Genomic DNA, 18,078 nt, shown 5'->3' on the forward strand with positions numbered 1-18,078 from the left:
AGAAGCTAATGCTTATGCAGGCCATTCCTCAACCGCAGAGCAAAATGCTGTATGACCTCAGCGAAAGCAGATAAGATAGTTAATATAAATGGAGCAACAGATTCAGAGCTCTGAGCAGGGAGATCCTGTATCTAGGTGGTGCGTCTGAGTTTGAAAATGACTGAATTCTTTACACAAACAGTGTACATAATGCTGACATGATAACTAAAGTGTGAAATTTGCCACCTCTCTATTAATTGTTGTACCGTATTGCTGGACAATTGATCGTTACTTCCAAATAAACTGAAGACCGTTTCAATTATCAGTGTGCTGAAACCAGAGATGAATGAAACAAATTGCCTTTACTGGCGTTACTACCCATTACAGAGCAAAAACAAAAATCACATGAAAAAGTCCTGATACACTATGAGAGAAAAGAACTAAATAATAAAGATGCCAGATCAGCAGTTGTAGTAGAGAAAAAGATGCTGGTGTGTCTGCGTCCTCAGGAGGGCAGAGAGGTGTCACTCTGCACTCAGCTGACACTGACAACATACATGTTGACATATATGTTCATGTTGGGCCGGGCTTAGCATTTTGAGAACAGCACAACAATGCATTAAAATTAAGGATCATGCCATTATGGGGGATTGTTAATATCAATGAACCTCGGCATAGTTATAGGAACCTCCAATTGACTCTATTTGATCACTGAATTACGCAGCGAACGTACTAAATGGAGTGGACCGGTTATAGTGGGACAGAGAAGCTGAGTAGTCTCAAGGTGTTCTTTAACTAGCATCTTATCTCACTCCTCCCTCATTTAAAAATGTAACACAGTACTGATACAGTAATCAGAATATATTTCCTACTTTTAACTTTCATCTACGTACATTTTTATACAAGTACTTTACTACTACTTTATCATAGATGCTAATACTGATGCATTAATTCATTGTAGTTCGTTGTAGCTCTGTTTGAATAAAGTAGCATAAGATGGAATTTCTCAAGTAAAGTTACTTTCTGCCATTAGCAAAGGAGAAGCTTAGTTTAAATGTTTGAACAGCCACTGTTCTGCCTGTGTGATGCTCCCACTGTGTCAAACCTTCACAGGCTGCTTTATTTGAAAGGTTACATGAAAATGCACTGCAACACATACAGTAATATATTGTATGTATTAAGACACGTGTTAAGACTTTTCTGTCACACGTGACCAACAGTGAATGTACTGTGACACAGACACAGACACACCGTGGCAGACTAACCTTCTCCACTCTGAGAGGATAGCCATCTTTCTCCCACTTCACTGATGTCACAGGTGGGTTGGCGTCCACCGGGCAGCGGATGATGCCTGGCAGTTTCCGTGGGACGTAGATGACCGGGGGCATGTTGATCACTCGGGCAGGGTCTGAGTGTAGAGGAAAGATCAGCATTAGGGATGCTGAATGCATAATGAGTTATGCCTGAGGCGAATGTGTGGAAATCACCCCAACTGGCCAAAAATTCTCAGTGTGACGCATTTTTGGTCCTACTTTTAGAACTAGAAGTAAACGCATTTTATCAATTTCCCTAACTTAGGAAATCCCCCCTAACTGTCTGCCAAAGCTTTAGGAGAGCTCCAGAGGTGTCCTACAGCGTCCAGGCAGAGATATTCTGTGAGACGACAGACGTTTTGAACAAGCTTGATGTCAATGAGCTTATTAAAAGATTGTTTTGACAAAAAAATACAAATTTTTGAGGCTGACTTTGTGCAGAGGAAAACACATGATCTCCCCTCTGCAACATTAGACTTTTTAGGAAGATGGAAAATAAGCCGTGCAACAATGATGAAACCAAAACTGACAATTAAGACAATAAATCAATCACTTTTTGGCCCTCGTGATGACTGATGAAGGATATCTACAATTACTTACAACCAGTAACATTTAAGATGGTGTATTATATCTTGCTAATCTTTATTTATTTGTTTTTATTTATTTAAAATAATAGAATGGTCATAATATTTGAAAGATGTGTTGTCTTGTAGGGAATATAAAAGAGGTGTAGTTGAAGGGGAAGACTGGGCTACAGCCAGCAAAAGAGTTTTCAACGTTATAGCTGTATGTCTTTGTGCAAAGATGCAGAATGAAATTATTCTTAGGCTGCGGTGTATTTGTAAACATTAATAGGAGTTTGAACAGTTTTTGTGTTGATATTTTGTATTTATAATAAAGTTATCGAAGTTATTTCCCAACACAAAAAAGGTGGTGCTATTTTCTGATATGTCATCGTAATTATTGACTAGCTTAATTACTGGTAGTGATTCTGAGATGCTTGATAAATACAGGCCCTGATTATGGTTTTCATGAAGCATTCAGGACAGTGGTTTAATTATGGTCTGCTGTATTTGAGGCCAGTGATGAAGTCAGTGCCTGCAGTGCTGTGAATCCCCCAGCTCTGTCTCACACTGTAGCACAATAATCAATGACCAGCAGCAACTTGGGAGCAAATTAGCTCATCACACATGACGATGATGACGAAACGTCAGATGGCCACGAGTGCCGTTTCTGTCTCATCGTTCGGAGCAGATGAGCAGGAAGGTCACCATTTCATTTTAGGGGGAGGCAGATTCGAAAGAGACCAGGAAAAATGGAGTCTGTGGTCGAGCCGGTCTCCATCTTTGTGCACAGGAATGAGGCTGGAGTCGGCACAGATAATAATTGTGTCATTAAAATCCACTTGGAATATGAAATCGACCAAAGAGGCTCAGTGAAAATGAACTATGCTCCCTCTCTGTCCCGCCTGACCTTGAAATTCAAGAAGGTTACTTTGCAGCACAGCAGTAGAGAAGCACTGCCAAATAATACAGCAGCCTCCAACACAAGCAGCCTCCATACTGCTGCTGCTGTTCCCTTCTCCTCACACAGCTCGCTGTACCGTCTCCCCGCCCCTCCCCCTCCACTTTGTTGCCACGGTAACACTCACACTGAACAGTCAGGTAGGCTGATGCTGAGGGCGAGATACCGAGACTGTTGCTCGGACTGCAGGTGTATTTCCCAGCATCCTCTGGCTTGACCCGGTAGATGATAAGGGTGCCGTCGATGAGAATGCGCACTCGGAGCTTCAGATCACTGCAAGAACGACACAGACGTTTTGTCACACCGCATTACTGGAACACACCAACAGGACAGGGCACATTTCATTTTTTTTTTTTTGTGCTGAATTACATCAAAGAGCCATAAGAGAGCAGCAGAGAGTCAAACAGCAGCCAGCTCTTAGAGGGATCCAAAGACCACAGAATACAGAGCCGGAGATTCAAATAAATCTGCTAATTGCCATAATCACCAAATGATACAGCCTTCATGTTTTCCCCCTTAACACTATTTAAAATCAAACACAGTAATGATGGAGTGCATCTTCAGTTTGCTGCTTTGTTTGACCACACATGCAACAAAACTGAACATGTCTAAAAATAAAGTGGAACCACTTTCTAATACGACCCCTTTCATTAAGGGTTCAACTAATGGTTTTATTAATGGTTACTGAATCACTTACTGAGGGTTTATAGATCAGTTGTAGGATATGAATGAGAGTCGCATTTGGGTTGTCCCAAATCTAGACCAAAATCAATTCAACAACTTATTAAACATTAATTAATGAATTACCAACATGTAGGACTGCATTATTACCAGATAGATATGTTTCACTACTTGTTGTTCATCTTAGTGGCTTATAATTGATATTAAGTATTGTTTAATGATTTATTGACAGTTAATAAAGCCATTAGAAACAACATAAGACAAAATAAGATAATAATGTGCTACTCTGTGCCTTTAGCTGTGTTCTTAGATATCCAGGATCTGTTTGGTCATGTAGAACGTGTCTGTATCTTGAAAAGCTCTCTATAAATTAATATGATAAGATATGATAAGACTTTATTAATCTCTGTGGTCAAATGATTAAATAGTAGCACAGAGGTATGAAAAGCAGATAAAGAACTACTGGATGAATTTATATGACACTTGTGCGACAGTACTGTATAAACTATATAAAAATCCTGTGGTGCAACTATGGCAGCCATGATGTGTGCAGTGTATAGTGTGTATAGGTATGAAACATAAATACAATATACACAATAATATATCAAAATACATGTTGTAACAATTGTGTAATGTGTGTATGTAATATACACACAATATACAATAATATGATAATGATATGAAACATATACATGTATAGAAATGGAAGAGAATACCATGATATAGCTTATATATTAATACAAAAATACAATATAATGATACAAGTTATAGTTATATATAAAAGTTACATGATTCAATGTCAAATAAAACAGTGTTGGATATGATACTGCCTCTTAAACTGCTGCTCCCAAAGTAATAACTTACAAACTTTTATACCAATGAAAATGTATGCAATTCTCTCAAGTAAATCCTACCTATCCTGCAAAAAGAAGGTAAATAAAATTACGAGTGACGCCATGAAAGCTGTTTAAAATTACATTGGACACTTCGGTGCACTTCCTCTGTGAAAGTCCCTCAGACACTTGTTTTCGCTGCCTGTCAAACTCCCATTCACTTGTTCTTCCTTCCCACTTGTTCTGTCTGTCACTTGCTTGCTGTAAAACCCTCTCAGACTCTAAAGACCTGCTCTTGGGAGCCCGCAGAGGTCCTGGCTACGCTTCAGATCATCACTGCATGAGAGGCATATGATGACACAAGGCCTGAGTCATGTGATATTGCCATCAGAGCGCACTAACTCGCCTGGCACTGTCCAGACAGACCCCCACCAGGCTCGCTCTTACTGCCTCTGGGGCCGCAGTAGGACATGGCACTGGCACACACACACATACAGACACACGCTGAAAATGTAGCACAGCAAAAGGCTCAGAGACACACAATGTCACTCACATCACAAAGGCTTTAGGGTAAAAGCCTTATGCCGACTGCGTGGTGGTGATTTAAATGACTGAGCCTCTAAGCAAGAGCCCTTTAAGTCTTAACCTCACCCAAGTGCTTAACTAACATGTTTCCCTACAGAGAGTTACTGCAGCTGCAGTACAGAAGTGAACTTGATCATAACTTTACTTCTTGAAGTAGACGTTATCCTCTTCCCAGAACCAGGTGTAGGTCAGGTTGCCAGGATATGCCTCCGCTTGGCAGGTGAAGAGTGCATTCTGGGATATGTTTACAGTGACGTTTTCTGGTGGAGAGACGATGTATGGAGGCCCTACGAGAAACAGAAACAGAAACAGAAGGTGTTTTAGTTTGTTGTGCACCTGTGACAGCCCAGCCTACCATTTTAAACCTTTAAAGCTGCAATAACAGACATATGATCATCTTTATTTTGATATGACAAATTTGTTAGCAAACAGTTGCCTATTTGAACATAACACAGAGCAACATTAACATTCAGTCATCCTATTTCTGGCCATGGAAGCAATAGCAACTCTTTTTTAGCTCTGTTTTTGGTCTCCACCAACTCCTGAGGGAGATATCTGGCTCTTTAGCTTCTAAATGCTTCACTATGTTCACCAGCTAGTTGATAACTGTGCCAGTCTGCTGTCTGGTGCTGGGTGGATGGAGTACAGTGGCTTTTGAGCATTTTCCATGAAAACAGCTGCCTGCTGCATCTGAAAACAACACTCATGAGAGCAGTGAGAGAGAACAAAAATAGTAATGTTGTGGGCCGTAAAAACAATGAGCTGAATAATGCTAAAAAGCTCAGTGCAGCTGAGTGGGAGCTGTGATAATTACTTGAGTGACGCCTTTCACACTACACGTAATCATTTGATTATTTTTTTGTGTATATGAAAAAAATTATAGCAGCTTTAATGGTTCTACCAAAAAGTAGTAAACATTTTTCTTTCATTTTTTGGTTGTTTTGACAGTAATTACAAAGAAAACAACGCACACACAATTGGCAGAAATGTCCATTTACATATGCCATAACCATAACATACTTTAAAGATGAACACATAAAATGAAAAAGATAACTAATGGTCATATATAAACAACCATAAGTCCTATAATACGTAGTGCATTCTTTGTAAAACTAGATGAGAGCTTCACCCTTCAAGCAGTGGTTGCACAAACTCTTTTTCACAGAGTGAGGCGACCAGTTGTTGTATTATAACAACAATAATAATAACATTATTATCATTATTATTATTATGAATCAGATTTTTTGGGTCCTGACATATTATCACCGAATGACAGAGATGGCTAAGTCAGGTTAAGGACAACACATATTCAACAAAATATTATAACTATGCTCTATCAGATGGTAGAAAAGACCATTAATTGGTTAAAAAGTAGAATAAATCATAAAAGAATCCAACTGAACTGTGTGCACGCCAACTCTGCTTCCACTTTGGGACTGTTGACATTTATTTTAGGAACAGGTCAGAGTGAGAAGGAGCACACACTATGTATTATTTACAATATATCACCAGAGTCTAATGTAAAATACAGTGAGCAAGCAGTTCTTGTAACCTTAACAGTAGTCAGTGTTGGAGTTTATGCATGTTTCACATTGTAACCTTTTCAACCCCTGCGGTACTCTAGGTTTGCTCTTAACTCTCAATAAAACAGCAGAAGCCATGAAAGGTAAGCTGTCTTTTATGAGGAGGCCCAGATACAAGCCTCCTGCTTATTTTCCTCTCCTCGCACAGCGTTTCGCATCAGGTGGGACTACTGACAGCACTGTGCGAGTGTCTCACATAACAATTAAAAGCAGATCATGGGAGTGAGAATTATGAGACCTGGGATATCTGCCTGTCCTAATCACACCAGTTTTATTTCACAGCTATTTTCATGCCAATATGCAACCAAACTCAACTGCAGTGCAAACATTTTATCATTGTGGTTTTCTAATTACACTTAACTCTAGATTTCTGTAGTGTTATTAAAGTTTCATGCATGAAAAAAGATATTAGGAGGTGAAATGCCCCACTGTGTCCCACATTAATCTTATAGTAATATGACAGAGGTTAATAAGGTTATTGCAGTGTCTGAGACTCAAACCTCAACTCTTGAGAATAGGACTGGACAATGTGTCTTTTTATGTCATCCCTCAGTGAATGCAAAAAGTAAAGAAGGAACCCTGTTAAATTTATTTGGGGATCGTTCAAGGCCAGATTTATTATCTGTGCTCTAATGTGCTGTGTACAAACACATGATCCTTCCCCACAAAAACGACAAAGACAAAGGTCATTTTTGACTGCTTGGAGGACACTTTGTAATACTATAACTTCAGACTGATAATATCATTACTGTTCTTCTCATAACATTACAAATGAAAATAATATGATTTTTTTTTCACACATTATGCAAAATTAATTTTGTTAATGTCTCTTCACAAATATGTGTCTTTGGTGTACCTTGAGAACGACAGTCTATCAAAAAAGACTCAAAAAGATTTTCTCCTGCTCCATCTTTCGGTAGACGTGTGAAAACGCTCCGTTTAGATTTGCCTCCCTTTATGATGTCATAAGGGGATCTGTTGATCATGTGACCACCACCAGCCTTTCGGCAGGTCGACTGTACTCGCCCACTGAAGACCTCCTGAATCCACGCTGTCCACCATTTTTCCTCACTAACACCAGTTTTACGGTAACATAAAGGAGAGAGTGATGCAGCAGATTGTTCTGTTCCTCTAAAACGAAGTGTTCAGTCAGTGGCTGAAAACAGCTGCAGCAACCATGTCTGTTTTGAAAAAAAATTATGTAGTTTTTGAACAATAAAGCATGTAAAAATGATCCAGTCGGACCTCTAAACACAAATATGAACCACAAAATGGGCAGAATATGGGACCTTTAAAATTACAACTCAATTCTGGAAATGTTACAAGCATGATTTTCAGATGTATTTTTTTCCAGTGAATACAATATCTGTCTTACAATAAATGTATCCCTCTAGTTGGTTTACAACACTGCCCACAATGGTCCACCCATACAGCAAGAAGTATCATGTGACAGCTAATATGGTATGACTGTATGGAAAAGATGGTTTACAAATGTTTTCGTATAATTTATTACATTAACTTTGGTCATTGAGACCATATATTGGTCTCAATAACACATTTTTTTCACTTGCAGGGTTCTGTATTGTCAGATGTTCCTCTATCCACAAGCTGAGTGCAGAGGTAGTATTGTCCTGCTGTTTGCCTCTCATATGTAAAACAAGAAGTCCACAACTGAAGCAGCACTGCGGCGGTGTGCTGTGGTTGACAGAACAGGTATCGTAGTATCACTGGGTCCACTGGAGGTCTGAAGACTTAATGCAGTTGCATCACATGCACCACTGGTTACGCTATTCACTTGGTTACAACACAATGACTTTTTAATGTGTGTTTGCAGTGAGTGTGCACATGCATTTACTATACTAGAACCAAAGAGGAGAGTAATTCCTCCGCTCTGTTTGCACCTACAGAAGTCAGGCATTAAAATAGGCCGCGCACTCCACAAACTCCACCATAAAAGCAAGATGCTCGGTTGGTTGTTAAATACACAGTGTTAACTCCCCCCAGCCCTGCAGTATCAGGAGACTGAGAGAACTGGAGGCTGGCATCACAACCATCTATCTGATCTGTGTCTAGCAGAGAGCCTGGTTAATGGACCGGAGACAGACAGTGACGTTCTCACAGACAGATCCTGTTGTACACACATGGCTGTGCACAAGAGCACACACACATGAACAACACGGAGGCCCCAGACTGAGCTATTGACTGACTGATACAGACTCAGAAGGTATGTTACATACATCAGCACACCAGAGAGTTGCATGGCTTTGCTTTTAAATGCTACTACAGGAAATGCCCTCAAGAATAAATAATGAAACTTAACTACTTTAGTGATGCAAATGCAGTATTTGGCCTCAGGTAAAGGCAACAAAACATGTTTTTTTCATCTAAAAATCTGGTGCAAATACATTTGTCAACAGTAGTTATTAATAAACTGTTATGTAGGAGCCTTGTTACAGTGTACAGTGTAATTTATGGATACAGTACCTTGAACCAGCAGACGGGTAGTGTGCAGCACCTCTCCCTGGTCACTGAAGGCTCGGCATGTGTACGCCCCTCTGTCATCTCTAGTGATGCCAAGGATGGTCAGACTGCCATCGTGTACCTGTAGTTACATGCAGAAAACAGATAAACATCCAACCTCTAACACCAAACATTTCAGATTTTATTCAGATTAGAGGTTCAAAGATAAGTCACTTAACAGAAAATCTACAAATTACAGGTTATTTTTTAAACACAAATTGCCAAACTTAACGGGTTCCAGTTTCTCAAATGTGAATATTTGTTTTTTTAGTCTTCTATGATATTAAATTGAATAGTTTCAAGTGGACTCTGAGAAATAGCAATGGGCATTTTTCATTATTTTCTGACATTTTACAGGCTAGAAATGAATAAGCAATTAGCAGGTTAATCAATAATGAAAAATAATGTTAATTGCTGCCATAACTCGTTTTTTGTTTTACTTAAGTGAAACTAACAATAGCACACTGTAAAAAAGCTCCAGTACAAATGCTGCACTGAAAACGAGGAAGAATTAGTTGCAAAATGTACTTAAAACATCAAAAGTTAGAGTACTTGATATAAAAAATGTCCCCTGTGTGTGTTGTGCTATTAAATATCATACCATTATTCTTACTGATGCATTAATGTGAAAGCATTTTTGTGCTGTAATAGGTGGTTCAGAGTGAGACTGATTTTTAACTCATTGATTTTTATAGGCCTGCATTATCAATTAATCAGCTTATAATGAATAAAAACACTGTCTTGTCCAACCAACAGCCCAAACTTATTATCCATTAATGATTATAATTTAAAACAAAGAACATTTTCAATTTGCATTTCTTACATTAGAGAAGCTGGTACCATGAATAGTTTGGAGCTTATTCTTGAAAAATGACTTAAATGATTGAACCTATATCAAAACAGTTGTAGAGTAATTTTCTGATTAATTGACTGATTGATTAATCGACTAATCATTTCAGCAATGACTTTATACATTGTTGGGCACTTTAATCTGCAGCTTCAGGTCTAGAGAGGTCTGTAGTAGAGTAAAGAGGCATGAACCTTATATTTGTACTTGAGTGCAGTACTTTATTAAGTGTACTTAGTTACTTTCCACAACTTATCAAAGATACACAACACACCCACTTTTAAGTTTGTACATTTATGGTAGGAACCGAAAATACATCAAACACTTATAAGTCATGAATTTGTCATCGTTTAATTAACTCCAGGTCTGATTCCTGCATGCGGTAACCTTGGAAACATCTAACTCTATGTTGCTGCGCGTCCACGTGTGAAGCCACTGATGAGAACCAATAAGTGGTGAAGAAACACATTAACCAAACCTAATAGAAACACCCTCATAAATTATGCAACAGGTTGCGAGAGGCTCTGTCCATTCAAGTCACACACAGCTGTAGTCTGTCCATTCATGCAGCTGAGGAGGGAATCTGCTACGCCTGCAGAATCATTCCTATTCATCTGTCTTTCAAATGTTTTATAGCCAAGAGATGCGACTAGTAGATCGACCGGCGCAACATTTCACTTCTGTCGCTCTGTTGGCAAACTGAATCTTCGTCGCTCAGATTGTCTAGCACAAGATAACACTTTGTGCATCACTGCTGTAACACACGACATGTGGAGCCTGCTGAGAGCTGGAAGTGTAAACTAAACACTGGTGTGCTGTGAGGCATTGATTTGAGGCTTGGAAAGACATTTGTATTGATTAAAAAGGTTAGAAGACATTAAAACTGATCATCTTTATTTTAATTACATGCTTGCACTGACTGCTGTCTGGCTAATGTGGCATCTCACTTGAGGCTTGTGTTATGCCTTAAAAATCGCTGAGAAATCATGTGTTTTATTACTAATGACACTTATAGAATTTGTAAAAAAGTAAAATAAAATAAAAGTAAAAGTAGAGTTGTGAATTTTCGCCGCAGACTCAGCGAACAGGTCACGACTCTGTGTGCACAAGCTAGCATGTATCTTGATCATTATCAAACATTGTTTTAATAAGCACAATGTAGTACTTTATTCTTTTTTTGTATCTCTGATCCTGGAGCTCAGACCACAGTGTCCACTGTACTTAACCAACTGGGTGTCCTGGGTGAGTCTCACAGCTTTTTTCCCTCCATTAACTACTGTGCAATCACACCAGATTTAGAGTTCACCTCATGATCTGTCTGTCTCTTCATTTTTTTATTCTGGGATTTGTTCTCAGTTGCAGCTGGCTTCATCAACAAGGCCAGGGACCCTCTGACACTGACCGTCATGGGAAATACACATTATCACAAAGTTTCCATATCTAACATCAAGCATTTATTGCATCTTTATTATTACATATTCTTTATATTTTTGATACTGTGAACAAATGCACTCCCTGGATCTTCTGTGCTCTGTTTTATTTCAAAACAGACGTATATTACATATCTTTTACTGACATTTTTCAATTCTATATTTAAGATTCTTAACTTGCAACTCTTGTTCCTTTTTCTCTTTTCTTACTACGTTTATCGTGACTATTGAGTGCAGCAAAACACCAAAGCCAAAGTCCTTTTATGTTGAAAATCTTAAATGGAAATAAATCTGATTCTGAGTATGTTGCACTGAATCTATGGTGTATCACTCTCCTATAGCAGAGACAGTGCATGCGGTAGTGACTGTAGCGGACTTTCAAGACAGTAAACTCAAGAGGATCTGAATGCAATGGTCATCAGTCCAGTCCAATACTTTCTGCGCCACTGCTGTACTGAATCCAAGGTGAGGGAGAGGAGATTAAAAGAAAAGGGGGAGGCGGTGGTGGAGGAGGAGGAGGAGGAGGCGGAGGAGGAGGATGAGGAGGTCAGCAGTGGATGAGGGGAAAAAGGGGGACAGTGGAAAAAAGAAGCAGCCGATAAGTTGAGGCATGAGATGAAGGCAGAATCTCAATTACAGTCACATGCGCTTCGCCGACAGAACCAAAGAGACTGATGTTGGGCTCTGAAACAGCGGGAGCTTTCTGAGGGTTGCTGTTGTTTTCCTGCTCGTTTTTAATGCTTGTGATTTGAGTGCACTTTGTGGAAGAGCCTTATAATCTCACCTGTGCTTCTGTCCTCTCCTGCACAGCTGTTTTGGTTAGTATCTTTGTTTTATGGTTCTTTCTTCCTGCGCAAATAAATACAAAGTAAAGAGAAGAGGAGGATGAGGAGGAGGATTCCTCCTCCTCTCTAACCCTTCCTGTCACATTCCTGCCTTTCTCCATGACGTCTCCATGGATCTGAGCTTGTGGGTGAGCAAATATACCCTCAGCTCACTCAAACACACACAAACACCTTCAGCTCGCTTCTCACCACAAGAACGAGCTTTCCCAAGTTAGAGGGTTTTGCTTGAACATACACTCGGAGCAGCCAAATAGAGGAAGAAAGCTGATGAATGCACTGCTTTTTTATGTTTTTCACTATATGTAGCGGTGAAGCTGGTGAGATATGGCGGTAGTATAAGTGCTGGCTCTCACTAGCATTTTTCATTTTTAGTGTAACATTCATATTAGAACTAATGTAATATTGATGCAGTAGAGGGAGATTAATAATGCATCAGAATGTTGTCTAATCATTAACTGAGGGAACGGTGTTAAAAAGAGGCGACTGGAGGGAGAGATGGTGCAGCAAAAAGGGTAAAATGAAAGAGAAGTAAGAGGGGAAGAGGCCCTTAACAGACACTCCTGTATACTCCTGTCACTTCCTGTACACTGTATTACACAGGCAGCTGTAAAGAGTTGATAGCGCCTGCAGCAGACTGCAATATCATTGACAAATGAGAATGTGAAGGCACGCAAAAAAGGAAGGAGGCATCCACCTTTCAAAACAAGCAATATAAAAGATGCCCCTATATGCTCCTGTACTTGTTATACATAATCAACAACCTGTTATGCTCAAAGCTTCCCAGCAGTTCTTTCTGTAATGAGCAGCTGTGATTTAATTTTCTGTTTACCTTGACCTCCCTCGTCTAAACGACTCCTGACAATCGCCAGAGTGTCGACGTGAACTTGTTGCATTCTGTCAGATGCAGGTGGAGAGAGTTTCTGAGTCATCCATCATGGAGCGGTTTGTTCAGCGTCTTTGATTTGAACACCAAAAACCTGATGTTTATGTAGCTGAGGCGTTGCGCTGCTATCAAACCGTGCTGTGGATGTGCCAAAATAATCTTGTCATGACATCAGACTGTCTACTTTTGGGATTTTATCCACGGGGACAAAAAAACACAATCATGCATCACCAGACAACAAACAGGGCAAAGAAATGTGTGGTGCGCTGCCAGTAGCTGTTCTTAACATTGTTTGAATGATTCAAGGTAGAGTTACTTTTTACTGAAGACATTAAAGAGAAGCAGACATTGACTGTCATCATTATTAATCAGGCAAAGGGCCTCAACTTTTAACATGTTGTCAACTAAAACTAAGCATTGATTAAATATGTTGAATGTAAAAAATACTTACCTGCACCTCAGCACCACAAATCTGGCTGAGGCACGTTTTGAATCTTTCACATTTTATGTGCAGCACAACAGAACAAACTGATATCAGCCTGAGTGAGATACAGTCCATAACACACTTCCACTGCAGATGGACTCAGTGCATGACAGCATCTGTGCACAAACCCTGCTTCTATATTTGTACACGACCATTAATAGAAGATTCAAAACCGTTATCATGCTTACCGAATATTTCGTGTTGGTTGCGAGCTCCTCCCCCTCCCTAAGCCAGCTGATCATTGGTTTTGGATTTCCCTGGGCAGAGCAGCTAAGCAGAGTGCTTCCCCCTTCCTTCGCCTCCACATATTGTGGCGGCGTCGCTGTAAATGTAGGTGGGGCTGTGGAGAAAGTGAAAATGGGAATAATTACAACAGTTACAACATTTAAATTAAAACAGTAATCATCAAAACTGAATTAAAATGCCCTGCCTGGTGTTTGTAATATTCAAATTCTGACCCAAATCTACAGTAGATAATGGTCTATCTGCCACTTTGATCCAAACTATTAGATGGATTGGCACAAAACTTGCACAAATATTCAGGCTTCTTAAACAAAGAATCCTAATGACTGTGGCGATCCCCTTAATGTCAACCTAGTGGCGTCATCAGGTCAAAACTTCCCATCAGCCTCAACTGTTCTCTGTATTTAGCTCTAATTATCAAATGTTGGCATGCTAACATGTTAAACTAAGCTGGTGAACATAGTTAACATTATATCTGCTGAACATCAGCATGTTGGCATGTCTCAAATGTTTCAAAGACTCTGGAGCTTGTTTTATTCTGCAAATGATTTTTAAATTCAATCTACCAACCCTTCTCTTCATTCTGGCGCAAAAACAAGCAAAGGTAAGTATGCAAAAGTGATATGCGACTTATTTCTTACTTAATAATCATATATTTTGACAAAGGGTTTCAGGCACTGGTTTTGTGGTCCCACTTGGCCCACAAACTTTACACTGGGATGACGTAAAGCTCTAGGAACGTTTTGCAAATATAAACCTCTATGATTCATTCAAATTGACGGCCTATGAGTGAAATGCTTTTTGGGCCATAGGGGATTTTTTTGTAGTAGTACCATCGTTGGCAAGTGGGACACAATGACAGACTCTTGATCGAACCATAACTCCCAGTAAACATGGACCAGTTGTTCATTTGAGGAATGACGGTGTCACAGGAAAGCTGGAAGAAGGATACTCTTACATAGAAATTCATCAGTCAGTTTCCTGGAACAGCCAGACACCAGAAAACCTAAAGAAACCACTTAGCGATATCCCTGCACTTCTACCTGATGTTTCTGAGCTTCACTAACAGCCACAAGGGAGCTCTTCACCACCTACTGGAGGCCAATAAACTGTACTTTCCTCAGCCAGCTGCTTACAGTGTTTCAACATAATATTTTGATTATAAATAGTGGCACTGTGTTTAGTTAAAGGGAAAAAAGGCGCCGCTATACAAGTGGGTCACTGCTCACCGCTGGGAGCGCTGCCATGCTTCAGACTGCACACAAGCACCTGGCATGGAGTAAACAAATCGACCAATTAGCACATTTAGACATCTGCCTGTCTACGCTGCCCTCTCGCTCGCTAACGCTCATTACATTGTATGATACAGGAGATTAATGGAGATTCTAATAAAATGCATGACTGGTTTATGTACCTCTTGCTCATGCAGTCGATGGGTCAACAGCTTCATTAAAGGGATCATGACGCATCATTTTAGCTATCAAGGAGAAACCTTGTGCAGTTGCTTCGCTATGAGCTTTAAATTGAAGATAAAAGCTGATTCTCAGAAGTGGATTTGACCAATCTTAATAATTCAACCCCTGAGGCTGAACTGCTCATACCTTCATCCCTTCATCCTCCTCTTACAGGTGCCAAAAGGAGCAATATAAATCTAAATACATTCAGTCAAGAACAACAATTTTAAGGTACCTATACTTTATGTGAATATTTCCATTTTCTACTACTTGATACTTCTACTTCACTACAATTAAGAGCTAAATGTTTTTGTTTACTCCACTACATTCATTTGACCACTTAAGTTACAAGCTAGTTCTCAGTTTAAGATTTTGCATAAAAAGCATGATACGCTTTCAGATATCTTAAAGTTATCTATCTATATTTCAGATATCTAAAAGTTAGCAGCCAAACCAAGAAGAGATTTCCCCTCTTTCATTTAAATCACTGTTTGAGGTAAGATAATTATATTCCACAAAAAAGCAAAGGTGTTTAAAAAATAAAATAAATTTTTTTAAGCAGAACTTTGTTTTTCTTCTTTTCTCCTCCATTAATCGTCTTGTCACCCGTTGGAGGGGCCTCAGGTTGGGACCCACTGGGCTTAAAGTACCAAATTGTATATAAAGTAGCTCCATCTCAACTAGCTACAAAAGAAAAATGCTGCTTACACGCTGATGCATCAGTATTAATCTAATATATATTAGCATATCAGACATGGAGTATTTTTACAATGTGGTTTTGGCACTTTTACTTGACTAGAGGACCTGAATACATCTTCCACCGCTGTGAGTGCTGCAATTAATTCTAATCCAACTTCAGATTTTTCTCAAGGGATTAAGTATGAGTTGACAGGAAATAGGTGCCACGCATGGCGGGTACAACAGCAGGTATGTTGGTCAACCTGGGAGTTGTTTCACGCCACCAGGTACAGCTCGTCACAGAGGAAGTGTCACAATGCAGGGAAACCTGAGAGTTGCTCTACAAAAAAAGTAAGCTGAGCGTCACATTCTCGCCCTACTTACTGCAGCTCTTCATCAATTATATACATTAAAAGATGCTTGAAGACCCCGAACCCCCACTGTTCTTCTTTGAAGACCACACAGCACATCAGCAGGTGGCTTGGATGCTCAGGCGAAGGGTTCGGCCTGTTCTTTGAAGGCTTGCAGCCGCTGTTATTTGCTCACTAACTCAAGAGTGTGTTTGCATCATTTCATTCCCCCGCTTGGTCTTTCTTTTCTTGTGTCTGTTCCTAAGAGAATACAGCTACATAGAGTACACATTTTTCATTGATTTCCCATCATGAGCCTCATACGTGTAATGTGTGTTTCAGTGCAAACTGTGACAGAGAGAAGAAAGAGGCACTCAAGGAGACTTTCCGCCCTCTTATAATGTCAGCTTAAGGCACTTCGCAGAAAAGATTATATTATTGTGTAATTGTGTAGAAAAAGAAAAAAGGGACTCACTTTCTCTACACTCACACAGTATCTTTCTGTTATTCTTGGCCGACAGACATGGAAGACTACACATTGGACACCCACCAATCATAGCTCGCAAACAAACAACAGTAACTTTTGTTTTCAGGCACTTGTTAGTAGCATATTAGTAAGTGCAAAGTCTGATATGTCACAATCTGCTCCCCAGTCTCTCCTCTCCGGCCACATGTCTACTTTCCCCGGTCCCTTCAGTGCTGTTCTCCACCAATCCACCAGATGCCCTCGGACTTTCCATCTTTTCCTCATCACCTGACTGCCTCACCCATCCACACACCTGTGCCCGCTCCTCATCAGCCCATCTCCCCACCAGCACTTCATCCCCTAATCAGCCTTCACCACACATACCAGTTCCCTTCCTATGTTCTGCACCAGGCACGTCACCTTTGAGCGCTGCTTTCCAGCCATCGATCCCTGACCCTGGATATGACCCTTGATATCTGTAGGTTTAGACCCCCTGCCGGTATGCTTGGACTTGTGATTTCTGCCTGCGCCTTATTGGATTTGTTTGGTTTTCCAGTTTTGACCCTTGCCTGCTTCACCTTTCCCTTTCCATAAGCCTGTGTACCTGATTGTCAAATAAATCATAAACCCCTGCAACCATGCACCCACCCCCCCCGACAATATCAGAGCCAAATCGGTCTGTACGCTATTCATGAGCCTGTAACCTGTGATCATGAAAGCAGCAGTAGGCCCTCTATCCATTAATATAGTGAACTATATTTGCTGTGTGCCATTTTAGTACTGAGTGTGAAGTATACGCTTTAGAAAGATCAAACAATATAACAAAAAAGTAGCATCAACAATCCCGCAATACAATGTAGTGCATTTTAAAGATGCAAACATTACAGTCTGGCAACACTAATCTCAATTCACTGCTCCCTATACTGTAATTTACTGTCTATTACATAGTGCTATGAGAGAACAGCAGTGAATGGACGGACAAGGACGGCTGTAGTGTGCAGAAGGTGAAGTTGCACAAACAGGAGTGGCTAAAAATTAACTAAACACACCTTAAAAATCTTGTTTTTGCTGAATTCAGGGTCAGTACACTGCGACATCACTGAAGGATGTGGTTACAGGGGCAACAGAGCACAACTCTGACCATGTCTACGAGCGATGTTGGTTATGGTCAGAGGTGAAACCTGAGCCTGGTGTCAAGTTACTCTTTAATTTGGTATAATGCTCCTGACCTGAAGGTCCCAGGTACGTTTAACTAAAATGAAATAAACATTCTTCTTCTTTTGCTTTGCTATGGGTATAGTTGTGCTGTGCTCCTCTGGGTCAGTGCCACACAAAATGTGGCAGAAGTTCTCAAAACAGGTGACTGAAGGCAAGAAAACC

General features: G+C 40.1%; 1 protein-coding gene across 1 annotated transcript in view; it reads right to left on the minus strand.

Annotated features, from left to right (window-relative positions):
• igsf9ba (immunoglobulin superfamily, member 9Ba) overlaps positions 1–18,078 on the minus strand; it is a 63,447-nt gene that overhangs the window by 16,571 nt on the left and 28,798 nt on the right. Inside the window, exons 4-8 of the mRNA XM_070829692.1 lie at positions 13,696–13,847; positions 8,983–9,100; positions 5,061–5,202; positions 2,944–3,089; positions 1,245–1,387 (exon numbers count right to left, since the gene is read on the minus strand). Of these exons, the coding sequence (XP_070685793.1) occupies positions 1,245–1,387; positions 2,944–3,089; positions 5,061–5,202; positions 8,983–9,100; positions 13,696–13,847 (701 nt within the window). The remainder of the gene's footprint in view (positions 1–1,244; positions 1,388–2,943; positions 3,090–5,060; positions 5,203–8,982; positions 9,101–13,695; positions 13,848–18,078) is intronic.

This window comes from Pempheris klunzingeri, chromosome 4 (assembly GCF_042242105.1).
Source record: "Pempheris klunzingeri isolate RE-2024b chromosome 4, fPemKlu1.hap1, whole genome shotgun sequence".
Lineage (NCBI taxonomy): Eukaryota > Metazoa > Chordata > Actinopteri > Acropomatiformes > Pempheridae > Pempheris > Pempheris klunzingeri.